The sequence below is a fragment of the Phoxinus phoxinus genome, assembly GCF_949152265.1.
Source record: "Phoxinus phoxinus genome assembly, chromosome: 25".
NCBI classification, from domain to species: domain Eukaryota; kingdom Metazoa; phylum Chordata; class Actinopteri; order Cypriniformes; family Leuciscidae; genus Phoxinus; species Phoxinus phoxinus.
Genome location: NC_136900.1, coordinates 23,265,506 through 23,292,945, shown reverse-complemented (window position 1 = coordinate 23,292,945; position 27,440 = coordinate 23,265,506). Strand labels below are relative to the sequence as shown.

Genomic DNA, 27,440 nt, shown 5'->3' with positions numbered 1-27,440 from the left:
CTTTATTTTTTTAACCAAACCAAACCCCCCAGCCGCCAAAAAAACAGTCCAATTATAAGGAACAATTCATCAAGTTGCAAGCATGAGTCTTGGAATGGCGACAGCTACAGAAAAACAAAAAATGTGCTTCTAACAGTAAGGGAAAATCTGTCTTTACAATCCCTAGGCTTCTCACTGCCAACTTTGTGCTGGCTGTTGGGTGAGCGGAAATGAAAGCGTGCTAGATTCTACCCCCCGGAGAATAACTCTAACCCTGCAAAGCGCAAATCAAACATACAATCGACGTCACAGGAAACCATTTTGAAGCCTAAAACCTCCCAATGGAAGATCCATTTGAGTGCCGCGGGTATGTGCGAGCCGCTACGCCTCCCTCTTTCAAGGCTTCAGCCGCAAAATAACCCAAACCATACCACACCGCCAGTGGTCTGAGGACAGAACCCCTTTCTCTTCCCCCCGCTCCCTCCCTATCGTAGTCATTTTTTCTCGCCATCCCATCTCTCATTGGTGTACTTGCTTCATCCAACACACGCAGAACTCCTTTTCTTCTCCCACTCTCTTTTGTCTGCAGCTTATCAACAAACACACAATTGTTTTAAACAAAAAGGCAATTGTGGATCAAGTTTATGCAGACTAGAGATTGAGGAATGGCAGCTCTTGATTAGAAGCACCAATTTGAATCAGGAGGTCTTTTTTTCACGACTCCCCTGCCCACAAACCAGGAGTTCTGGAGTCAGTAATGATCTGTATCTTATTGTGTTTAATTATCCCGGATCTGTGTGAGGGCTGGTGCCAAGCTCTTGAGCTTTTGCCTTAGAGGACCACATGAACCCCCCCACGCCTACCCTTCCAGCCTGCTTGACATTTTTTTAAAAATGGGTTGAAAGGTCAGAACCTAAGCAATCAAAGAAGTTTGTTTTGCCACCACCACCCCCACCCCCCCATCCCACCCCCCCCCCCCCCCCATCCATCCATCCATCCATCCATCCATCCCACTAGCTGGGGAAAGGCCTTGGCATCACCTTGCATGCCTCCCTGAGAAAAAAATATGTCCTTAAAGATCACTGGGGTTGAGGCTACACATTTGGATCATTCCGTGGTGGGCACCAATCTTCGCTCCTGAGCTGAAGGAAGTGGACACAAATGAAATCCAGGACACATCACAAGGTTTCCCTCTCAGCAAAAGGTTGGCTGAGGTTTCCACAAATGTACAATTCATACACTGTCCCTACAAAAACATATGAAATTCTCTTTGGGGGTTTGCATTCCAATCACCTATTGGTCCCGCTTGAATAGGATCAGTGTGTGTGTGTGTGTGTTCGGCTGTTCTTTCAGTGATTAACAATGCAGTGCTGCTTAAACTATTCCCAGCAATGTGTTTGAGTAAGGCCAAGGGGGGGGCCACATATCCATTAAATCAAAAACCACAGCATTCTCAGACGTTTAAGAATCTCTAAAAAGAAATCCTTAAACATTTATTGTATTTCCCACCTGATATCACTTAATCAGACTCTAATTTATCAAGTGACATAATTAAATTAACCTTTCAGGTTCCCCAACTGGCTCAACTCTTACTTCAGATCATTGTCCTGCTGTTTAGGTTGAATGTTGTGGCTTCTAGTTGAAGTCATTGTAAGAAGAATGAACATTGTCTGAATGATTCTCATCTCTCAATCTATGAATTATGTATTTCACAGGAGCAGGTTGGGTGGCCACGCACTGCCAATACTAAAATGTTACTCTAAAACCCATTTCTGTCACATTCAGCACATCAAAACAGCCCCCACCCCCTGTCCTTTGAGTTTCATTATGATTATTAGCTTGTTTAAAATGCAAATGCATTTCTTGAACAGCTGCTTTGGACAAAGACCACCCAGTAGGTATAAGGCATTGTTGATTGCAGATAAGCAGTAATGGGATGCAGAGGGAAATTATTTGCCCCTCTATGGCACACCACTATGCAGGAGACTTGCAAACACATCACTGGTAAAAAATAAAATAGTGTCCCCATTTGACATGACATCCATTTGTACAAACATCTTTTTCTGTGTTGAAATGTGCAACAAATATACAACAGTTGACAGATAATTGATGTTTTGGATCTGCTGGTTGGAATACTTTTTTTTCCAAGAATAAAATCAATGCAGGATGTGTTGAATCAACTGTCCGATTACACACTGCTGTTTAATTCAGTTATCACTATTGCTTTTTCAAGGGTATTATACTGGACAGCCACATTTTGCAACCAAATTTTCATAAAAAATGTAAATAGTATTTACAGAACCAAACCGAACAAGATTTAGTCAATTTACATACCCTCTTGACATTACAAACGTATAATGGAACAATATGCTGGTCAGTCTTTTTTGTGCAATTATAATACATTTTCAAGTTAAAAAAGGACACAAAAGCAGCATAAAAGTATTATAACAATATGACTCATGCACAACATTTCAAGTCATACGATAGCTTTGTGTAAGTTACAGCTCAAAAGTTATTCACCAATAATTAACTTGAGAACTACAAGTAGATAATTGATATTTGATTCGAATGAGAGCTGATGCGAATTAATTAATCATTCAGACTGGTTTTGTGAACCTGATCAACCAGTTCATGGAAAGGATCTGACATCACTGAGCAAAGTTAGATATAATTGTCATAAATGTGGCATAATGGGAAGTTCACATGGTCTGACGTTGCATCTGGCTTTAGTAGAGCTTATGTGCTGTTGATCTGAATTTGAATCCAGTTTCGGAAAACCTGATCGTTTACTGTCCTTTGTAAAAAAAAAAAACACACAAAAAAACATCAACTTTAGGCCTGACTAAATAGAGAACAAGTGTTGAAAGCTTGTATACAGCTGTTTTTGTCACAAATCTTAAAGACATTTTGTTTACAGTTGTGTTGGGTTTGTTTCTTCTTTTGATTCTCAAAAAAACATTGCACCCATCTGGGCAAACTGTTGTGGTACGGCACCTGCTATTGCTAACTGCTATCCATCTGACAAGCCAGTTGTTTACGTTAGATAGTCTTCCAAATGGAGGGGAAGTGCCTTTACTATTGATATTTGCATACAATGGTATATTAATAATATGGGACGCATGGTGGACATAATCTAAGATCGTCCCCCTGCACATCTCCTTTGAATACAGCTGTGCATATGGGCACTTCAACAGAGCATCCAGCGGGGCTAAAAACACTGCTGCTTGTGCACTAGGCTACGACAGAAAATTTGGGGTGACAGAGTGCATTGGCTGAGCTCAAATGAACCAACAGCAACCTGGGGGTGTCAGGAATGTCTATGGCTCCTGTCCAATACTCCCGCTCACTATGGGCCTGCTCTGGTTGTCTTAGAGAACATCTTTCAGAGACACTAAAATGTGTAGTGCGTGCAGGTTTTTTTCAAAGGATTTGTTTCGCAGCTATTTTTAGGAAGAGTATTTATCAGCCCATCGTTTGCTGGAGATCACTCAAGGTGGCACCATGCCCTGGAACTAAAGGAGCATCAATATTTTTGCTTGAGTTCTTGAAGCTTGCCAAAATTAAAAACTCTCCCATTAGCTTCGTGATCAACACTAAAAATGAGTGTTGTCAGCGAGAAATTCTGCTGGGGTTTGAAGCTGTGGGGAGATGTTTATTTTAAAGATCCAGATGTGTCTCTCCAAGGTTTAAGTATCACTGAAAAACAGCCACATCCATGAGTCAAGAATGACAACATATTTTATTATCAGGGGACGGAGCCCCTATTACAGTATGAAATAGCCGACCACACAGGATGATTGCAAAAGCTTACATTTATTAAACGGACAATAAACGTGATATATTCATATTGTTGAAAAGGTTAGTTTATCTTTTTTGATAGATCTTATAAATTGTACTTATCTGAGAGAAACAAGCTACAGAGTTTGTAATAGGTCATCCGAGCAGTGCGTATTTGGAGAAAGCATAAAGATACTCCCTACCAGAAGACTCTTTGCAGGTATGCACTCACAAGAAGCCAAAAATTTGGCCCAAAATCTGATTTGCGCAATTTTAAGGAGGAAGGAAAACGGCATTACAAACAGTCAATCTCATGTTACTGCTAGCAATGGGAGTGCAGAGTTTTGTATATGTCATCTTCTATCTTAAGGCAATGATGTCATGTTAGTTTTTTAAACTTGGCGAAAAAAAATAGGGTCATACCCACTTTTCTTATAAGATCCTGAATGAAAAGGAAAGGCAAAGAGAGTCTGTGTTAAATATTCAGCCCTCTTCCATTAGCTGTTCATGGACGGACAGCTCACACTGCTCACACTGTCAATTTCATAAGACATTAAAGACCAGAGAAGGTTACAAAGGAGATTAGAAGGGAAAAGAGAGTGTGTGCATAGGATGGATGGGCCATCTAGTTTTCAATAATGATGCATCCCCCATGATTCCTCATTTTGGAATTATTTTCCCTTACCCTCTGAATTCTAATGTCACATTTTGTTTTTATCACCAGTAGGGGAGCACCATTTTAAAAACAAAGCATAAATCCTGGAAAGCAGCCATATTACTCCTATTACTGCTGGTCTGAGATCAAGGATTCAAGGCTTCCCAAATCCAGAATATTATGGCCAAAATAAGTGTGTTAGGAACATTATGTTAACAAATCAGTAAATCTGTGCCAGCTGTGTGTGTAAAGTTCAGTTAAATGCATTGTGTTTCAAGGTTTTTATAAGGTTTGGGCAAGGGAAGGAGAGTTGATTGGATTGTCAAGGGGAGGGATGCTGGGACGAAGGAGGCCAACCTTGGCAACCATTGCAAGACTTCCCGAATATAACGTGGACTCTCCTCGTTCTTTCAAGCAATGAGGATACTGGACAAAAATCCAGGGTTCTTTCTTTGCTGTCCAGCTGCTCCCTTACAAGGATTTTTTTTTTTTGCCTTAAATCAAAATTCTTTATTGCGGTGCAGGGGGTACTTGACTACAAGTACAAAACAGTGGGCAAAATATATCAATATTGACATTCTCCCTGGCAAACACCAGGTTGGCTGAGTGAGGTAAGCCTCTCTGGTATGAAAACTGGCAAGCAGTTATCCAACACATCTGTGGGGAATACCTAACTCTACAGACAACAGGGTTGAAGAAAACACAAAAACAAGTCATGTTGTATTGTTTTATTGGAATTGAAGTATGCAGGTTTAAAAAACAAAACATCAGGAACAACATTAACAATATGGTTTTGCATGAATAACTGGAGCCACTTCAGTTTTATTTTACAGCAACTAGTTCATGAACTGTCTTGAAGATCCACAGGGGGGAAAAGGAAAAAAGAATTGGATAAACTTTAAACAAAAGGAAGAGTATGCTCAAGAACTTTGCAAAGAAGATCTTTGTTCAAGCAAGTTTCTGAGACCTGTGGGAGGAGAACATAACCTGACTTTCATGACAAGGCAGATGCTCAGGTGTGATCGCATGCTTTGTAGACATTAGTATTTTCTGACAGAGCACATGATTCTATTGGAGTAATGGGTTTCCAAGCCTTCTCTCAGGCAGTCTGTCTTTCCATCAAGTCAGATCAGATCACTGCAAACGGCCCTCTATAGACATTAGTCAGATCACTGTAAATGGCTCTTCCTGCACAAATACATCATCTACAATACACCACATTCTTCATTCAGCTGTTGCCTCTCTGAAGTCATTCTTCATTCAACACTTGTCTGTCTAGAGGCCAAACCATTCAGTAACTCCTCCTCTTCTGGGATCTGGTTTCTGCCTCTGACGCTCGTCCTCCATGAACTTCTCCTGCATCTCCTCAACAGAGCCCTCCTCACTCTTCTTATCCTTCTCAGGAAAGATATCTGGGAACTGGAAGGTTTGTTGCTGAGCCTGCAGGAAACATAGGAATTGTTAAAGGTTTTAAGGAAGATTACAACGACATTCTGTCATGAACATTCTGTTTGTCATAAACATAGGTTTGCAACAGGTTTCATGTCACGGATATCCATGATTTTGTTTAATTGGCTACTTCCGATCCAATGTCCATGTGTCGGGGGGAGGGAAAAAACAACAACAAGTGAACCAATCCCTACCAACTAGAAATGCAAAACCCCACAGTATAAACAGAGAGTCCAGCCAAATGAAAGTTCAAGAACCAAACCTATTAAAAAACTGGACCTTAGTAACAAGAGTACTAAAATGGATGCCAAAAATGTCTGTTCCTTCACCTGTAGTAAACTCTCCTTGAAAAAAACTAAAAAAAAAGACACTGTGACTGAAGACTGGCAAGGGGACTCGTTTGCATGACAATCCAAGAGTGGAGTTCAAAAGTTTGGATGTTCTAGCCCTGACAGAGAGCTGATTAACAAAAACAAGTCACCACCACATGATTGTTCAACATATTCAGATCAACAAAACATTAATGTACCTCAAAAAAAAGTCCCTTATGGTCAGCACGGATGTTTGTACATGTTGTGTACACACTCTTTTCTCAAACTACAGCAAGCACTTTCACAGTTTGATTTAACAAAGAGAACAGCATTAATATTGCCATTTCAAATGTAAGTGCTGCATATTCATGTTTATTGTGTAATATTATGGAAATGTGGACATAGTCTTTAGAAATAGAAGGTAATATATTATCCTGCAAAGTGCTAGAAGAATCGATTGGGCACTGACATGCCCCCAACCCCAATGTGTAAAAGAAAAAGAAAGAAAAGTTATAGGAAAAAGGAAGACTAAAGCATGGAACAAAAATGTTGCTGTTGGGTTCAACCCAAAATCTGTCTCTGTTATACTAACCCTCCCTCCCCCATCCCTCAATAATTCAAGCACTGAACTTACAGCATAAACTGTACATTCAGTGGCTTAACATCAGGCATAGATATGCTTTCTGAGCCCATGTGAGCAAGAGAAGTTTCTTATTATATTAGGAGTTAACAGCAGAAAAACAGAAGTGTCAGAAACATGTAAAAAAGAACAGAAACAATTAACTCATGTTTCAATTTAATCTTTTGCACCATGGTTTCTGAAGACAGGCGTGTTGTTTAAATAAATTGGGAAATTTGTTCAAAGGGGCTCAGACTTATAAAGGAGGAACTTCAGTCTAATCTAGCAACTAAAATATCATATACAATTGAGGGTGGGCTTGGGCTTGTAAGCAACCACCTAATAATGCCCTACCAATAACTGAGAACACCATAGCAATGATCTAGCAACATCAAAGCAATCATCCCAGAACACCTTACGAACCACTGAGGACAGAACATGTTGGGAAGGTTGTCAGCCAACACTGTGGTGGCAAATTTTATACGGCCAAGCACAACTCACAATTGTAAAAATGTATTTCTAAAAATAAAATTAGAGATGCACCGATTACAATTTTTCATTGAGTTTGACCTGGCGATACTGATTTTAGCCGAATCTGATTTAAAAAAAAATTATTTGTATAAAACACCATATACTTTTACCCAAACTAAACAAAAAAAACAAGTTTAAATGGGTACATTTTCTATAAATATTTTTGAGTCTTCATTTATGACATAGCTACTCAAGTTCTTGTTAAAACACACTAGACATGCAAATCCTGTGCATTTTGGGCACTTTTTGTGTGAAATCATATTTATTTTGTCCATCAAAAATGTGCTTTCATTTTAATTGAGCGTGAGCAGCGCAACAAAAATAGACTCGGCGTAGAAACCCCCGCTTCACTGCTGCTCACGTGCTCCTGCTTGACTCTCACGCACTGCTCCTGTTCCCGGTGTGAATGCACTCACTGATCAACATGCACGGCAAAAAAAAAAAAACGCTCGGCTCACGCTTGCGGTGTGAAACGGCTGTAATTCATGAGGTTTCCTATGTGCGTTCCGTGTGCACGTATGTACCTGATGTTGCGCGATGTTAATCATGCGGCGCCCGAGTGCATTTGACCGACATAAAATCGGCATATGTCAGACTGACCGCCCGATCACGTGAAAATCGGCCAATTCCGATCAATCGGTATATCTCTAAAAAAAAAGGGGAGTGTTCAAAGAACCTCTTTGAAAGCACTCCCTATTTTGGCAATTATATTTGGTGTTGATAGTGTCACAGAAATCACACACTTGAATAGCCAAACTTTAAAGATGCTTTAAAGTAACCACCCTAACACTAGTACTCTTGGTGAACTCTAGTGACTCACATCCCACAATCACTTCCACGATCAGTCAAACAGGAACAGCTGGCATGACTTGGGCCAGTCTGAAAGGATTAGCAGTAGATGGGGTTTCCGTACATAAAGCACCACCCTCTCCTCTTTAGTCACTGCCTTATCTCCACTGTTTGCTGAACTATTAGACAGAAGCAGAAGCTCCGATTTACAAGCAGGCTTTCCAAAATGTGTCCTCTTCATATTCCCATAGATGAGGGGAGAAGACAATTAACAAGTTATCAAGCACAATAAAACAGAATGAACTGGTTAGGGAATATCAATATAATATAAGAGTTTGTAATACTCAAATGTACTATCAAGTTCATTAGCAAAATCCTTCAACCAGACTGGTATCAAGACCTGGGCGTATGCTGATATCTCCTCAGAGACATTCATTTTTCTTCTCATGTTTATATCTATTTCTTTTTGGCCAATCACAGCTGCAAGACAGAAACTATGACAATTGTGATTTTTTTTTTTTTGCACCAAGGAGTTAAAGCTACAATATGTAATTTGCGTTATGTTGGAAGTCTATTAACAAGTTCATTACCATACAGGGGAGCAGGAAATGTATGGAGATGCTTGTAAACAGCTCTTTTTGCCAGTCTCACTGGGTGGGCCACACTGCTACTTCCTCTAAGTCTACAGTCGTAGCTGACAACCAATACTCACTAACCACAGATATCTGGCTGCTCTAAGATGCCTCATATCTCTTGGTCTTGACACACACACTATACATAAAAAATTAGTGTGAATCAAGCCAAAAGAGACAACAATGGTGGGGAGAGTGGGCACAGGCTCCTAATAAAAAGATGTTTAGCTTTAATGGTTTTTGCGAATCACAGTGGTGAATTCAAGGCAGTTATATGGCTAGTCAGAAATTCCAAGGATAGTCTCAGTAGCGAAGAACCAGGTTGGGACAAACAAATGGAAAACTCCCAGACTTGACCACAAGGGAGGAGTCAGATGTTCTCAATGAGTTCTTGACCTCTACTCCATCCCAATAAACTCGCAAATTTGGTGCGACCTTGAACCACAGTGACCACAAAATGCTATGTGGATGGGTTTGTTTATGTAAAAGTATGATTGTGTTTAAGTGGAATGCAGCCTATGTAGTCTGGCTATGACCAGACCAAGCTCAATCTTTTATGATTGAACATTGGTCTGGGGAGTCTGCTATGTATTTTCTACTGCACAAGAGAAAGATCAACGGGCATAGTTCAAATGACTCTGTACGCAATTGGACAGTCCTTCAACCAATCAGACCAACGATCTGGGTGACGTAGGCTACTTTGTAGAGCGACGTGAAAACTCCAGACAGGAAACGTGTCAACAACCGTGTTGGTTTGTAGGATTGATCAGCGGTTTGCAGAAGCAGCAATGGCATTGAGCAATTTTTGCAGGTTGTGCAAAACAAAAACATGAAAGTGAGGGGTATTTACACCCACTTGAGCGATTTGTTTGTCAAATCAAAAAGAAGCCATTGAGCATCGTCGAGAGGTTAAAATGAATTGGATTGGATTAAACCCGCCAATAGCGCGCCAGGTGGATAAGCCAGTTTGTAAGTGGTCCCCGCAAAATTATAACTGAAGCTCCAGGGGGAAATCGAATCGCCGGCAGATCAGGCTGGGTTTACCCAGTCTACAGCCTATGTACAATCCAAAAAACAATATAGACTATTTGGGACTATTTTAGCATATTATATTTGATCTGAATTTGCGTTGGTGTATATTATGTTGGAGAAACACCAAAATCATAGGCTATATTTGAGTCGCAGGGAACATATTAATAAATAAAAAAAGTACACCTTTAATGTAAGTTGCTTTGGATAAAACCATCTGCCAAATTCATAAATGTAACAAGAGCACAAAAAAAGGAAAGTCATAACAAAACAATTCTTTGTCTTGGAAACTGAAGACTGACTTCTACAGGTATGGAATGGGATGAATAAGGCAAGTGTATTACACAAAGAGCACTGGTCAGTTTCTGTCCCCAAAGTTGTTGCTCCCTCTATGAAAAACAGCATGGAGCAATGGCACAAATGTAAAGCATTTCAGAGAGAATGAAGGATCTGGCCCATCTGAGGCCCAGCTGGTTCATTGCCAGTCTTTCTGTCTGCCCTGCTTCACTCTGACGCCTTGACTGCCTCCCAGCAGAGGACCATCGTTTGTGCATAAACACTTCCTTTGGGCATGGATACAGTGGCCCAGCTGTCAAAACCTGACTGGCCACAGCAGTAGAGAACATGATTCATGCAATGCGTTCCCCATGCCAAGACACAGCTACCCTGCCAAACATATGTGGGGGTCCAGAGCCTTTGTTCCCAAAACCACTCTAATGAATCTTCAACGCCAAGGAAAAGTGTGTGGAGGGAAAAATTAAACAAAACATATTATATTTCCTCAATGAGGACAGCTATAAGCCAGACGTTTTTGTACCCTTACTGTAAAACAGAAGCATGTTTCCACTGCAACTCGGGAACTGTTTCTCATACACACTGGCGTAGACAATCGGCTGGCACATACTCTGGCTTGTTAAATCATTACAGTCAAGCCAAGTGGTCAGTCTAAAGTAAGGGGCGGCAAAGTCTCCATTCAGAGTGGTATCAGCCCTTATGTCATTTTAAGCCACTGAGTCACTCATTCCATGATCGCAGTGATGACAGTTGTGACCAATCGACTTGTTCAGACTTGCCCAAGTCCTGGCTATATTTTGGTTCTCTAGGATATTGGACCCTGTCAACAGCAATCAAAGATAAACCCTACATTCGCATATAGAGTCTTGAACCTCTCCCTAAATCTCTGGTGTACACAATGCACAAAAGAAAATAGAGTGGGAAAGGGAAAGTCAGAGACAGAGATAGAAGTAGCAGGAAAATTGAGGGGGTGGTACCATAACAGGAAAAGCATTGCTAGTATCGGAGTAATTTATTTCGAAAATTTGACTGAAATAAAGCATGGTGGTGCCTGGACATTTTTAGAGAGATAAAAAAAAAAAAGTAATGGGGTGGTAAAAGGTCAGGTACAATCAGAGCAGTCAGTTTGAAGGAAATGCACACAACTTATAAAGGACATGGAGTGGAGGAGGAGGAGGAGGAGGGAGGGACTTCAATATCATCTCCTTTGCTTTGCGTCTGCTGGCACTCACAGAGGCTGTCTCGTAGTTGACATACACTGGGGAGCTGAGTGTGTGTGTGTGTTTTCTTCAAACAGGATGCCAGAGACCCCGCTGGCCTTTCCATTATTCATGCTGTGTTTCTTTCATCCGAACACAGCCTTATGAAAGTCCTTGTGGTAGATGAAATACTGTACATTTGTAAATAAAATGGTAGTAAAATAGACAATTCTTCCAAAAAATGCTCTACCTACATACACACCCAATTCAAATTATAAATGGTGTCAATGTTTTTTTCCACCATTGAAATAAATACTATAAAACATTTTATCTTTTCTATTTCACAATGATATTTTCTGTTCTACAACAAACGTATAAATCACACCTTTTCTGTTGTACAATATTAAACGTACCTCATACTTTTCTGTTCAATAATCACACTTACCTTGTACCTTTTTTATTCTACAATGACAAACTTATCTTATACATTTGCTACAATGATAAGCTTTTCTTGTATCTTGTCTATTCTACAGTACAATGATACACTTACCTTGTACCTTTTCTAAATGAGAAACTTACCTTGTATTTCTATTCTACAATTATAAACCTGACTTGTTTGCGAAATCAATACTTCAAAACAAGTTTGAAGGCATGCAACACGTGAATTACTTATAGACATGTCAGTTTTCTTCTTTAATTACTTTGACTTACAGCACTCTGAACTGCAAGGAACACATGACGGCAACATTGTAGGGTCCTACAATCAACATCACTGAAGCCAAACGTTGCCATCTAGTGTTGATAAGATCACAATGTGAACTCTTACAAGCCTTCAAAACTCAAAACAGGAAAAATAGCAAGGGTGTACATTTGTGCAGGGTATTCGGTGAGGGAGATGTGTGTAACAGGAAGGAACCCATTGAATAGAAAAATAATAGTATGCCTTAGCAAGGTTGAGTTTCAGTCAGTTTTGTTCAGTGGTAATTGAGCAGAGTGTGCTCACAAGTTCAGGTGGAACATTGCGATCCGATCTGAAAGGTAGCCTGGCTACCAGCTGATCTAGACCGAAACACGGCGCGAAAAAATAACGACTCAGCAACAAGCTCTCAAACAACAACAAACATCCATTAGTACCAACAACAGTTGCCTTGTCTTGCCAAACACTGATGCTTGCAACAAGACCCTTGTGGAAAAAGCAGGGGGGATGAATATAAACTGTTGCTGTCAACAAACGGGGCAAACTTGAGTGTTCCCACAAAAACTTTGCATTGTGGGGCAGTAAGTGTTTCAATGATGAATGTAGTCAAGCAAAATGCCAGAAGTCTGATCAGTATAGATCAGTGAAATCTTTAGTCCAGGGGGCATGTGATTCTGATTAGGTGCGTTTATACAATAAATTGTAATGTCCATTTTACCATCCAGCCAGGAAAACTACAGACATCAACAAACAGAACCTTTATACTGGGACCAAACAGGTCACGGCCTTGCAAAGAGAAGCTCAGGAATATCATTGCATCGAACTAGAGCATTGCTTGCAAAGCAGTCGTATGCAAAGCTCTGATATTGTCTCAAGATTTTATGTTGCTTAAGATTTCCCTGACCCCTGTCTGGACCTCCCTGTTCTGGCACGGCTCCACGGTGCCCTCACTCACCTCGCTTCATGTGTTGACTCCATCCGCAACTCTCTCAACCTCCTTGATGAACTCTCTCTCCTTCACACTCCTCCCCACTGTGGGGAGGTCTGATGAGAGAGTGGCCGTCAAGGAACCGTACTAACACGCAACTTTTTCTGCGAGCCTGGAGTTTGTAAAATCTGGGGGTTCAGAGAAAGGGGAGTTGAAGAGAGAGTTCTTCGCCGTATTGCCTCTGGAATATTAGCTGATGTAGTGTTGGGGGATGGGCCGGCGGGGGGAACCATTGAGGGTATCCAACCACAGAACACTCCCCCACATGTGGTGTCAATTAGGAACAATCTTGTTTTTACCCACCACTGAATAGAAAGGAGGGTTTTTCTTGGGCAGTGTTTTTTTTCCTCTTTGCAGACCTGCTGGAGGAGAAGAAAAAGGCCGGAAATTTGGTTTCATATCAGTGTTTTTTTTTTGTTTTTTTTTGCCACAGTCTGAGATTTTTTAGCTTGCATGTTATTCACACATAAATAAGCATGACTTTCTGAAAGACTGAACAACAAGGAAGTGATTTTCTCCTCAAATGTTTAAGCAAATATGGCACTGTATCTGAAAGAAGACAAATGTTTGGAACAGGATGCAGTAATTCTCCGGATCCAAGTCCCTAAACTGGGTTTATGAGAAGGTTAAATTGACAGTGCAAAGCCACACAGGAAGTCATTCAACTCTTGTCAAGAGGAAGTTCACCTTTAAATATTCATTTGCGTTTCAGTTATGTATCCCATTACAAGCTGCTCTCTTTTGACAACTTTAATTATTTATCCCTGCCTTGATTGATGGCTAAAAAAAACAATAGCACGAGTACAAACAATCTAATTCTTCTCTTACAAACTAAAAACCATAAAAAGAAACAAAAGCAGTTTTCGCAAATGAATAAAAAAAGATCAGATTAAAGTATTTTCACGCCGGCATACTTCAAACACACTCGGTATCAACAGACCAGGGCTCAGCCCAAATGCAGGTGTGAACCCAGCAGTGTGGTTCGCCACTGGATCGCGACCAACGTTAACGTTCTGATGCCCCAACAAACAACTTTCCCATCCACCCATAACAATAACCACAGCTCTCTGAGAACTTAACTCTCTGTACTATAATTCCTGCATAAAATCTGGCATGTAACCAAAGACGACCTTTTGCCTTCTTGGCCAAAGCCAGAACCCAAACTAACATCTTTCTCAGGAGGGCAGGGAATAATGTGTGGGAGAGACAGAAGCTAAACAAGCAGTGCTGGGACTTTGAGGTGAGGGTTTCGCATCAAAGAGTACCTGTGCCTCAGGGTTTTTTTTTTTTTTTTTTTTTTGAGTGAACATAAGCTGTGACAGGTTCTCAAAACAAAGAAGAAACAAAAAAGTGGGGCTCAAATGCCCAAGCATCCCATTTCTCAAGGGTGTCTTGTTTTGTTTAATAACGTCAACTAAAAAAATGCATCTGACCCAGGCACCTCTAATTAAAATAAAAAGTTTTAAAAGGTTATTTTACAGTTGACATCCTTCACTTTGAATTGGCCTGTGCTAAGGACAATCAAGATAGCCTGGACCACAAGAACAGACAGGAACTTTCACAATGCATGTCGGACCCCTTCAATTGTGGGCCCAAACAAGACAACACTCACCAGTTGAACGTATGCCACTTTGTAATCTGGCCTCTTCACCCGCTGGTTTAAGTGGTTTCTTTTCTTGTTTGAACCTTGGTAGGAGAAAAAAAACGGAGGTTTTAACATTTAGTTAAAAGACAATACATCAATAATTCACAATTGCACCAATTAATACCATAATACAAATTTAATTTAGAAATAAATATTTTTTGCACTTAGATTTGGTGGCACTAGATGAGGCACAAATCACATACAAAAATACTGTTAATGTAATTAATACTTGTCTAAAATGTATTTTTAACATGTTATGTTAAGCACAGCAGCTCAGATATCCATTATTTGACTTTTAGGGTTACAGGGGTTGCTTTTATAAGAAGCCCACGCTTCAGTTCTGTTAACTCTGACATGCATGTGAACCTTTTACCAGGTTAATACACACAAAGATGTCAAGAAGTGCATTTGAATCAAATCACGGCCAAGAAAACAAAAGCATACACAGAGGACATAAGGATTAAATAACTCATGACGGGGTAAAATTCGGTGGACACTGGAAAAAGTGTGTTTCACTGGAGATACTAAAGCATGACATTTGATTCAATATGCAAGTTCGAAAGGTGCTTCAGAGTTTAAAGAAATATTTCTTAGCTCATACTAAAACTTCATAGAGACCACATCTGTTAACACCAAAATCCAATTTATCAGTGCTACATCTCAGGTCTCCTGAACCCATACAATAGCTTTGTATGAGAAAGAGGCCAAAATGTAAGTGAATATTCACTAATTCACTGACAGTCAATTTTGGATCTTAATAGCTGTAGTTACTAGGAACTGTTGTTGTATGAAAAAGATTGTTCTTACGTCTCCCACAGTGGGAAGTTCTGCAATGATATAAAGTATGAAACTATATGAGAATAAAATAATATAAAAATATTGGGGTCTTTAAAAACGTTCTCAACTGGAAAGTTTCAATGGCGGCTTGTGTGATGAGTTTTCTTATACATCACAGAAAGAATTGGCAGTCTTCCTTTACTAGTACAAGGAAACCCTAAACACACAAACACTCCCTCCATTTAGGGTCAACTCAACGGTCAACCCAAAAAACAGGTGAGAAGCGCTTTTGTTCATGTATGCGAACCCTGTTTCCATTCCAGTACTCCCACCCAACATTATATAGTATAAATAAATATTCAATCAAGCTCTCTTTTGAGGTTGTGTGTTGGCTGGCTACTATTATGTTACAAATCCCAGGCCTGAGGGGTAGTTATAGAAACCCCTTTCCAAAATACTCAGTAGGAAAAAGAATAGATGCCTTGAGCCCGGGGGTTCCACCCGCGCCCCCCCTTTTCTCCACATCCTTTAAACCATCAGCGAAGTGGAACACATGACGCAGAGCGGGACACCTTCTCTGACGTGGTCTATTTCACCTAATGGGTGTTCTGCATTTTTTTTCAGCTTTTACATTGTGGCTGTAAAAATGGCCACTTTGCTTATTGGCCCTATCCAGCGTTGGCGTGGAAACCGCACGGAAAAATCACAGTGGCGTAAACCCAACTGGCAGCTCGTAAAAGTGGTTCCCTCTGCGTTAACCAGACGGTAAAGCCTTTAATAACCCCTGCATTATTTACTTACCCTTAGCCATTATTGTTTGATATATTAACATAACATTTATGCTTTGAAGGAATAGTTCAACTTTTAAAAGTATGTTATTACCTCGTCGTCGGTCCAAACCCGAAACTTAGATTCTTATGTGGAACAAATAAATGTGCTTTTAAAAAACTAAGCAAACTGTATCTTTTCCATACAATAACAGCTCATAGTGACCACAGATGTTAAGCTCCAAACACAAAACAAAAAAAAAACACAAAAAAATCCATGAAAAGTGACCGATACAACTTATGCGTTATATTCTCAAGTTTTCTCAAGTCATACATTATTTTCGTGTGAGAAAAAGGCTCAAAAAATTTATGATCTTACATCTATTACGCCTAATAAATGTGTAATGTCATGTAAAATTACTTATTTTATCAATTAAATCGATAAAACAAAAACCCATCTATTTAAGGAAAAACAAAAACAGTTAATAGCGACTTCACGTTGAAACGGAAGTAGTGACAGATCTAATGTACATTCAAGTAAAACAAAATATCAAAAGATGGGTGGAGGGAGCATAATTGTGTCTATAGACTTGTTCGGGTGGAGGCAGATCTGAATGTGAGCTTGTAATGCAAGTAAGCAGTGAGGTTTATGCAAACTAAATGATTGCATAAGTCCAGAATACATCACTGGAAGTCTGAGATTTCACTGAGATATCGAATTATGACCAAAAAAAATGTATGCAAAAAGGAATTGTTCACAATAAGATCACTAACATGCATTTAGGAAATAGCCTAGATTTCCTAAATGCATTTTCATGCTGTCTTGAAATTTAAAGGTGCGTTCAAGTAATTATGAGATTTCAACTTGTAAAAAACGTACACGTCCTCGTAGAGCTAAAGGTGAATAACTAAAGTTTAAGTTGTGGGTGAACTACTGCTGTAATCATGATTATATATATATAAAAAATAAGAATAAATAACCCACACACATACAGGTTGTGTAACACTTCTGGCTCACTTTGTGAAGAAATAAACAGGGCAGGGCATCCTAGGACAACTGTTGATCGGACCGCTACAGCAATGGACAGAGAGATAAGCAGCTGTGTGTGGAATCACGCAAACCACTCCTCCTTTCCTTTCCCTCTCCTTCCCTCCCTCAGTGTCTCACATTTTATCCCCAAAACAGTTCACTGAATTAGCCATATGTTTATACATGTAATTCAAATGCTGTCAAGTATCTCCAAAACATCTTGTCAGTATTGATCGTTCACACTGACTAACATGCGTATCACCCCAATCTAGGTGACCGACCACCCCCGGCGCGCAAAACAAGTGACAAACACACACCATTGGTGAATTATTGTATAAGGGCTTCTTCATAAGGTCCAGACTAGTTGACGGACCCATCGCTGTTGAGTTTAGCATGCGCTATTAAGTGAGTAGACAACAAAAAGTGAGCAGAAGTGGAAAAGAGTGAGGGGGTGCTAAAAGGACCTGCTTTTGCATTCAAAAACAGCTGGCTGGAACATGCTGGAACATGCTGGAACACGATGGTGGAACATGCTGGAACACGATGGAACATGATGCTGGAACACGATGGAACATGATGGTGGAACATGATGGTGGAACATGATGGAACATGATGGAACATGATGGTGGAACATGATGCTGGAACATGATGGAACATGATGGTGGAACATGATGGTGGAACATGATGCTGGAACATGATGGAACATGATGGTGGAACATGATGGAACATGCTGGAACACGATGGAACATGATGCTGGAACACGATGGAACATGATGCTGGAACGTGATAGAACCGGAACATGCAACAGAAGCCAGCGATCTTGATGCTTTTTGTTTTATATTCATCAAGCTGTCTTAAAAATATAACTATTGTGGAGCAAGACACTAAAAAGACTTGAGACGTGACAATTGTAAGTGCGTCTTTTCAATTTAAAGTTGTGCGATTTAAAATGTTGCTGATGGGGTCTCCAAATTAAAGAGGAAATATATTTTCATAAAACATAAAAATATAGATATCCCCCCCCCCAAAAAAAATCCATCTATCAAAACGTTTTTGTTTTATAGTGACACAGTAACACCTTTCAAAGCTTTTCAAAATATCAGCAAGAAATGGTTTACTTGTAAGGCCACCAAAGCGTTTTTTTTGTTCACGCGGCTGGTGTGTTTTTTCAATTGTTTTCAATGGGAGTGCCGCGTTTTTAAACCGCCATGAGCGTAACGTTTTTTTACAGGTCGCCGAGAGTTGAACAATGTTCAACTTTGGGTAAAACGCAGCGCTGATCACTGTCACTTTTTACACAGCCGTCCAATCACAGTGGAGGTAATACAGTAATCCCACACCGACCAACGGATATTCTGTATCATAGCAACGAAGCGTCTCAACTGAAAAAAAAAAACGGCGCTACCAAAACCCTCTCAAGCGCCCACAGCTCGCCGTTTTCAGCAGAGCGCCTAGCGTTTTCAGCTGGCTAAAAACACTTTGGTGGAAAATGTCTGCTCATTTAATGATGGGATAAACTGTGAATATCTGTCATCTGCTTTAAAAGATCCTTAGCTCTGTAAATTAGTGCAATTCTTAATCAAATATAATGATAAACAAAGATTTACTCACCGAATTGGATCCTTGTGCGTACAGCTGCAACAGGAACGCTGTAGATCTTCTCTAGATAATTTCTGACATCAAACTTGGTCATTCTTGAAAAGAAATGAAATGGATAAGAGATTCAGAGTTGCCATGGAGGAAGAGAACAACATATGAAACTATATGGCTTTCTAAAGTTCAACCCTAGAATGCACGTCATAGTCATTTAATACAGAGATTCACAATCTTGTTTGGTTCACAAGCATCCATCTTTAAAAGTTACAAATTTCCTGTGACCCCACCCCACCTCTGCATCTCTGGTGACCACAAGGTTGAGAATGTTTTATTTTAATGAATGTTAAGGACTTTAATGATACGAAATGCATTACACATTTTTGGATCGCACATGTGGCAAATTATGTTCACCTACTGTATATCTCTTGTGACCTCAAGGATGAGAAGCCCTAGTTTAAGTTTGAAACATTTTGTTTTCTGAGGACTAAAATGACGTAAAAAGCATTTTGTGACATGCTTTCATTTCGTGAATAAACAAAACAAAATTGTATCATTATGCTTTCAGTTACAGAAGACCCAACAAGAACCATTCAGAAAATATGACGCTGGAGCTAACAGGCAGAACATACTGAACTGCTTTGAAAAACAAGGATGTTTGTCCATACGTCAGTCCATATAATAAGCACAGATTTTTTTTTCTTTTGTTAAGAAATGGGTTTCCAAGAAACCCAACAAACAGATGCTCCGTCGGAAAGAGTATCGAAGACACATCTCAGCACCAGGGTGTGATGCCCAGATTTCAATGAAGTGGAGTGGAGTTTTGGCCACGTAATTTATGTGAGAGAGGAGAAGCGTACAAGCACACATTTGTCTGTGTGAACGTTACAGAGAGGCGATTCCTAGAAAGCAGAGCACTCGAGCCATAGTGAGATGAATAGTTTGTAGACCTAAGTGCTCTCTAAGATTTTGGAGTGGAGAATTCGAGATCTTTTTCGATTTTGCCCCCCTGGTGACCTTGACCACTCTGCCAACAGGAAGGACCTTTGCTTCCCTATTTACTTCTATTGCTGCATAGGGCTGGTGCGAATTAAACCCTACTGTTAATGTGCCGGAGTTAGATGAGTTCAATGAGTTCTGCATCAATCTTTTTTTATAAACAGTTTGCGGAGGATTGGGACATGACGCCGCCTGGAATCGACCCCACATCTCCCACGTGAGCAGCACAGCTCATTGTGTCTGGAAAATGAGTTCAAACCACTAGGCCACATCTCAAAAAGTTAATCTTGGAAGGCAGAAAAAAATACCACATTGAGCCTTGGTGCTTAAATGGGAAACCCAGGTTCAAGTTTAGCGTGCAACATATTCTTGCAACTTATTTTATTTTTTCCTTGATAATTATGTGTAATCGTTCACTTAATATATCATATAGAGAAGAGTTAGCAAACCCCTGAGGGTTCATAGGAGAGTTGAAGAAAATGTAATAATTGATTAAATCATAACAGTGTTTTATTATAATATATACAGTATATAATCTTACATATATTGGCCAGAGGGGACCGGCTGACCAAAAAAAATTTCAAGAATCACTCAAATAAAAATGAAATTGTGAAGAGTGACATGCCATTTATTTATAGTAGGGCTGTCAAAAGATTAATCGTGATTAATCGAATCCAAAATAAAAGTTTGTGTTTACATAATATATGTGTGTATACTGTGTAGAATTATGATGTATAAATACACACACATTCATGTATATATTTAAGGAATAATTGCATTTATATACTGTATATACATTTATATTATATATAAATATTTTATATATAAATAACCAATTTTTCTTAAATATATACATGATTGTGTGTGTTTTTATATATATATATAATTATACACAGTACACACACATATATTATGTAAACACAAACTTTTATTTTGAAGCGATTAATCGTGATTAATCTTTTGACAGCCCTAATTTATAGATTTAATAACCATTTAATAACCACTTAATTTATTTTGTAAACTTTTAGTCTATTTAGATGAAGTTTCTTAGTTCCACTCCACAGAATCAATTAAATGAAGCACCGGGCAACGAGGTCACGACCTTCAGCAGATGTAAAGTGTCTTGTGCCTGTGTGGCTTATCTTCTGTAAGCACTGACGTCTTATAAAGATAGAGACCTCCTTGTTGTTCAATGCTCTCCTCCTACTGTGAGTTTGAGCTGCGCCCCACCCTTCACACATAAACAGTCCACGCTCATCCCTAAACATGTGCACTCACACCGCCCATTTCAAAGGCTTTCCAAGTAGGTGACTCAGAGGTAGCGGGACAAAACACAAAACACTCCAAATTTTGAGGAAATCCAAAAAAAAGGGGGATCTTTTGTTAGCCGATGACCTCTAGGTTACATTCACACCACTGGGACTATAAAGGCGGCAAGAGAGTGAACAAATAGTTTTAATGAACTAAGAAAAGATCATTAAAATTAAATTATTTAAAAGGAAATGTAAATAAAAAGATGAAAGATCAAATGTTGATGATGGATCAAATACTTAAAAGGCACATAGGATGGTAAATAAACGAGGTTAAACAAATCCTGCAAGTACAAACACTTTGTAAAGAGGCCCTCTTTCTCAAAAACAAGCGCTTTGAAATTCTTTGGCTCTGATAATCACTATGCAAACCAGGTTGGTTTCAAGCAAAACAACTCCTTGCCAAAGTGGAGGGTATCTTTGAAAAGTAGAAAGTGAAGAGGGGGATGTCTTTAATGTTTTAATGATATCTCTGTTGCTTTGTCTACTTTCACACTGTTTGCGATGGGACTGTGTCAAAAGCAGCTCTAGAGGAGACAAAACAGTTATTGATGTCCAGCGAGGCAGCAGTGGTTACAAAGCAAGAAAAAACTCTTCTTTTGATTGCACTGGCAAAAAAAAAAAAATTCGATTCAGGTGACAAGGATGCCTGGTGCAGATTAAGACACTTAAGATCACAAAACAGTCTGTAAAAACAAAGGAGTAAGAGCAGGTAAATAAATAAAAAAACTTCCCTTAGCACTTGCGCAAGTGATAACATATAGCCCAATTACAAACGTGTGTGGTTTGGAACACATACTGGCGGAATAATAACCGAGGAACAAGCCTCCACCGTCACTGCCTTAGATGTACGCCCTGAGGTTCGACAGAAAACAAAGCAGACTTTGTCCTCTTTTCTTGCGTGGACTCCGATTAGACCCATTATTAACAGTCTTGACTGCCTGTTTCGTATTACACCGCAGCAATGCAATAATTACGGCTGTATTTTTAGTGACGTTTAACAAACGTCATCAATAAAGGTACGAGATGTTGGATCTTAAGAAGGTGAAAGAGCTGTAAACAAATCTGAGAGTGTCAGGAAGCACCGAGGCATCATCGGCCATGCAACCAACCGCACACGGAAACGTCATCTCGGGGTTTTGTTACGAAATGCTGTGTTGCATCTAACCGGTCTGCAATTATAGTTAAGCATCACTTAAGATGCTTTAATTCTTTGTGATCATCATGCGCAATAAGATACCCACTCTGCAATTTACAGTGTCTGAACGAAATGCATTTGTGGGATGTGTCTGCCACCTAGTGGAGCGTAATGCAACTACATCATTGTAAAATATGGATTTTTGTTACATGATGTTAAAGGGGACATGAACTGAGATGTCATTGCAAGATGTCATTGTATTTTAAAAACATCCTGTAAGTTTCAGAACTCAAAACCTCCTTGTTAGTCCAAAAACAGCTTTTATTGAAACCAAGCTCCGAAGACGACTCGTTTAGGATTTTGTCACATTATGACATATTAGGTGCTTTCGACTTGTGATTAAATTATATACAGAAACCGATCAAATAATGTTATAATCGCTTGAGCTGTCAATCACACAGCGCGAGTTTATCAGTAACGGAGCTCTGGACTCTCGCTAAAACATAATCAATGACGCTGTTACACTGCACAATGAATCTCTTATTTACATCATGTTTGCACAATTAAGCCCCGTTCACACCAAGAACGCTAACTATAAAGATAACTATATTTGTGTCCACCAACAAACGATAAAGGTCTGTTTATTCAAAGCTCGCGGCTGCGGTTTCAACGTGTACAACATGAAATTGAACGTGTTTGCTGTTCTTGTTGCATTTACACGGCTTTAACCAGTAGATGTCCTCAGCATGTGAAGTTTCAAGTCAATCTAGCTAGCGTAATCAATCTAATCTAACAGTGAATTTAGCTGGCGTAGTCAATATAGCGGAATAAATACAACACCTAGTCTTTCTTACTGCAACTTCAAAGGAAGTAAGAAGACAATGTTGTCGAAACGAGCGCTGTACACACCTGAGATCATTTTATAATACACTGTTTGCTAGCCTAGCTAGCATAATGATCTCATTCTCAGCTCCGTTAATACTTCTCACCAATTATTCCGAGGGTATGAGCAATTGTTTTCCATATATTTATTTTATTTAAAGTATCCTCACTTCTCCGCACCTGCCATTTTAAATGCGCGAGCCCTTAAATTAGAATGGACTTTGATTGGCTGTCAGTGTTTCATCGTTCAACAGCTGGACAAAAATCCTTCTGAAAGTGATCCCAACGATATCGTTTCTCTAGTTATCGTTGTAGCTGTGGTGTGGACTCTGCCATTCTTTTATTTTTAACTATATCTTTATCGTTATCTTTACACTAAGTTATTGTTCTTGGTGTGAACAAGCCTTTAGTTATGATGAAAGCATTCGCCAGAGTGCAGAAATCGGGTTGCAATGACGAGATCACTGCATTCACGTCTGTCATCAGCTATATGCTTATCGCTACAACTTATCATGCAGCGGGAGTAGATCTAAATATTACACTATAATCAACACTTTTAACGATTAGTTAACCTCGACAGCTGTAACAGTAAAAACATAGTAAAAGTTTCTGAGAGAGTTCCACATGTAATACTAAGTTCATACTTCAGGTCCGTAGCCAGCCTATTGAAAGGGGGGGTTCTTTTTTTCCAAAAAGCGGACCTTTTTCCAGTTTTTCTCTCGTACTTTTGTATTTAATTATGAGGTTCAAATACTTCATTTTGGTGACCTTTTATGCACTAATTTGTAAAAAAAAGAGGTGAAAAAAATCCTGATCATGTATAAGCTACGTTTTTTAATTATAAGAGAATTACTTTTGTATTTTTCATAGAACATCAAATAGCCTACAATATTTTTGTAAGTGCAGCTCGTTACCTCTAGGGGGGTCCGGGGGACTACACATAACTACACATTATATTATAATATTAATTATCAATATGTAGGCTACACATTCATATTAACCTGTGCCTTATATGATGAAAACGGCTTCGTTTTCTTTTTTGTCCCCTCCCCTCACAATGACAGTAACGTTAGCTAATACTTAACTAATTATTACATTAAGTTACATGAATCACGTTACATGGGCCTTTTCAGTTAAAAATGGCGAAATTAGACAGTTTATTAGTTTGCCTGATTATTTCTAACATGTATGACCAAAAACATGTCAAATATGAAATGTTTTTCACTTGAGCATAAACTACTGACGCGTCGAGGTGCGCCTCGCTCAGCCGCATAAACTCAGCTGAACATAAAGCCCGCCTACTTTGATTTGATTGGTCATCTCAATTATTCCGACATTGACGGGCAGTGACGGACCAATGAGGCTCAGATGAACACACACACACACCCTGTCCTCGGTTTCTGACGTGCGCTCGGTGCGAAGCTATCTGGACGTGTGTGTGTGTGTGTGTGCCACGCGTATATCATATTAATTTGAAACAGCAACCCAGAATATTTGTCACAAGCATTGATTAAAACAATGATGACAATAATCAAAAAAAAAAAAAAAAAAAAACACAACTTAAATTTTGGACCACCCGAACCCCCCCTGCCTACGGGCTTGTACTTCATATGCAAAGATGTTAGCCAATCATAGCTGTAGGCGTTTAATAAATAATAGTGGGCAAAAAGAGCGTTCAAATCTAGGGCTAAAATCAGCCTTTTATTTCTAAATTATGACAATTTATGTCAAATTCTAAACAAAAAATTTTATAATAATGAAATATAAAGTTCATGACCCCTTTAATGCATCAACTAATTAATAAAACAACAGTGACACAATAAGTTTTATTGCTGAAAATGGCATTAAACACTTACTCCATAGGAATGCGAAACTGTACAGTATCAGCCGGCTGTTCTCGGCCTGGCCTCACCAGGGTCAGGTTGAAGGTGGGTCGAAATATTCTCAGCTGTGGGTTGCCCAGCTGGAATAAAGGGTATCTGAACACAGGGCAGAAGAGAAATTACATGAAAATTTAATTATCATTCTATTTATTCATATTTTTTTTCACATGTAGGCTGTTACCATAGGCTAGTACTTGCAAAAAGTATGATAAAACTATGGTATATTTTTGTAAAATGACTTTAGGAGTCCTATGCTTCAAAGTTAATACCTAGGAGAATATATCACTTTTGGTAATGGTAACTTACATTTACCATGGTCCTAAATTATGGCCATATTACCAAATATATGGTACTCATGCATAACACTTTAAATTCATGGTTCAATGTCTAAAAAAAAACATGCTTTTACTAGTATTATGAATATAGCATGATCGTGGTATCAATTAACTAGAATTATTATTTCACCACGTCCAAAATATCATGCCATTATTCTGGTATATTGTCCAAAAACATGGTATTGTCGTGGCACCATGTTCAAGTTACCATGGTAAGTTACCACGTCCAAAACATGGTATTATCATCGTGTAACGTTACGCCACAAAACATGGCAATAACATCGCATTAGTAAGTTAGTTTAAGTATAACTTACTGTAGATCTAGACAAGTACACATTTTGTACTGTATATAGATAAACAAAACGTCAGTTTAGATTTTCATCATTAACGTTAGATAAAATAAAAACATGAAAACGCTTACAGTATTCGTTTCGACATGTCCAGCGAATGCTTTAGACGTTTGCAATCACATGTGCTGTTTTGATATTATTTTCATATGCTCAAGGTCCTCGAGCACTGCTGTGCTGTGAAAACTGCGCGGACAAGAGTCTGGACATGTTCAAAATAAAAGCCCTGTTATCCACACTGTTGTCCAATGCTCTCGTTAAATACACAAATGTGGTGTAGAAAATAAATACACGTTTAATATCTACTTCAAACATTGGATTGTGGTTATGAAAACGAGGACAAAGGTCAGTCTAGTTTAAATGTTCAAGTGAATATTTTTTATTTAAGAAAGGTTGCTGTTAGAACTTTTATTTTGATTTTATTGTCATGACGTAATCTTGTTTCATGTCACATTTCTATTTCCGCCACATAATGAAAGTTTCCTTGTTTAGACATTTAATATATTTCCAGTTAGAATCATGTAATATCTTTCTCCAGATCTCTATATGTATTCAAAATGATCTAACTTAATTGCTTATTGGAGTTGCTCATTTAAAAGTAGCTACCGTTATTTTGGTTGTGTATAAAAAAATATTTGGTGTCTGTCTGTCCACGGAAATTTCCCCGTTTTAAAGCAAGTTCAAAGCACCCAGCAAGTATATGCTACACACACTCATACTGTCTTGTGGCTACACTGCAAACAAGCCCGACCAACATTACCAGAGAGCAATAGTGTAGCGACTCTTTTCACCAACAGAGGGGGCTGCAAGATACACTAATTACTTGTTTTTTTCATCCCTCTCAATGTCTCCGACTCCAAATATAATGTAAATTCTTTAAAACAAAAATAATCATGAAGGAATTTTAAAAAAAAAATACATTTGTGTAGTCCTATGTAAAATTTCAGCAAAAGCAGGCAATTATTTATTACAAGATACCTTTTAATCCTTAATTAACAAACCAAACTTAAAGGGTTAGTTCAATCAAAAATTAAAATGATCCAATAATTTACCTACCCTCAAGCCATCCCAGACAGCAACATAGTGTCGGCCCAGATCCGGCCCACATCTGGGCCATGTAGAATCCACGTGCACCAGATGTGGGCCGACCCTATTTGCTGTCTTCTTTCAGCCGAACACAATCAGAGCATTAATAAAAAACATCCTGGCTCTTCCTAGCTTTTTAATGGGAGTGAATGGAGTTTTTGAAGCCCGAAAAAGCACATCCATCCATTTCCTCGGAGGGGAAGCAACTATGAGAGAGTAAGTGTCCGCCACAATTTATCTCTTTTAAAAGGTTTTGAATATTTACATTGTCCAACAAGTAGCCTAAATGAACGAGTGTCAGTGATGCAAAGCCCTTTTCCGTCAAAAGAGGGAAACCTTTCCTCACAATGATCTGCAAACCTGAACCAACATTGACTCAAATTTCTATGGGTGTTATAATAACTGTACTTGTCAAAGCCTAACATTCTTCCCTGTTATTAGCATATGCCAGGAATATTTTCACCCCAACCTGTAATTTCACATTTGCACTTTATATTTATATTATTACTATGGGAATTGTCATAGAAATCTGAAATTTCTGTAAATTCTCTGTAATGGTTAGTTCTTTAATTTGTCTTATGCCACTTTTATTTTTTTCACCAGAGACAAACGTTACCTGGTCCTCAATATAATTGTTTTTGGAGTACCTGTGTGAGATTAGAGAGAGCTCTTGGGTGTAAGACACTTGGCCGAGGCTCT

General features: G+C 39.0%; 1 protein-coding gene across 1 annotated transcript; it reads right to left on the bottom strand.

The window, feature by feature from the left end:
• Window positions 1-5,124: 5,124 nt before the first annotated feature.
• On the bottom strand, window positions 5,125-25,889 carry mrpl23 (mitochondrial ribosomal protein L23). Its single transcript, XM_079603468.1, has 5 exons — window positions 25,730-25,889; window positions 24,947-25,069; window positions 18,780-18,862; window positions 14,562-14,635; window positions 5,125-5,851 (listed from the first exon to the last, which is right to left on the bottom strand). Exons 1-5 carry the CDS (start codon window positions 25,744-25,746, stop codon window positions 5,687-5,689), a joined length of 462 nt encoding a protein of 153 aa, XP_079459594.1. The 5' UTR covers window positions 25,747-25,889; the 3' UTR covers window positions 5,125-5,686.
• Between the last annotated feature and the right edge of the window lie 1,551 nt (window positions 25,890-27,440).

Coding starts and splice junctions, on each gene's coding strand:
- mrpl23 (XM_079603468.1), bottom strand. Junction 18,863..24,946: donor CAGTTTCGCATTCCTATGGA/GTAAGTGTTTAA, acceptor TTTCTTTTCAAG/AATGACCAAGTTTGATGTCA. Junction 14,636..18,779: donor ACGCACAAGGATCCAATTCG/GTGAGTAAATCT, acceptor TCTCCTACCAAG/GTTCAAACAAGAAAAGAAAC.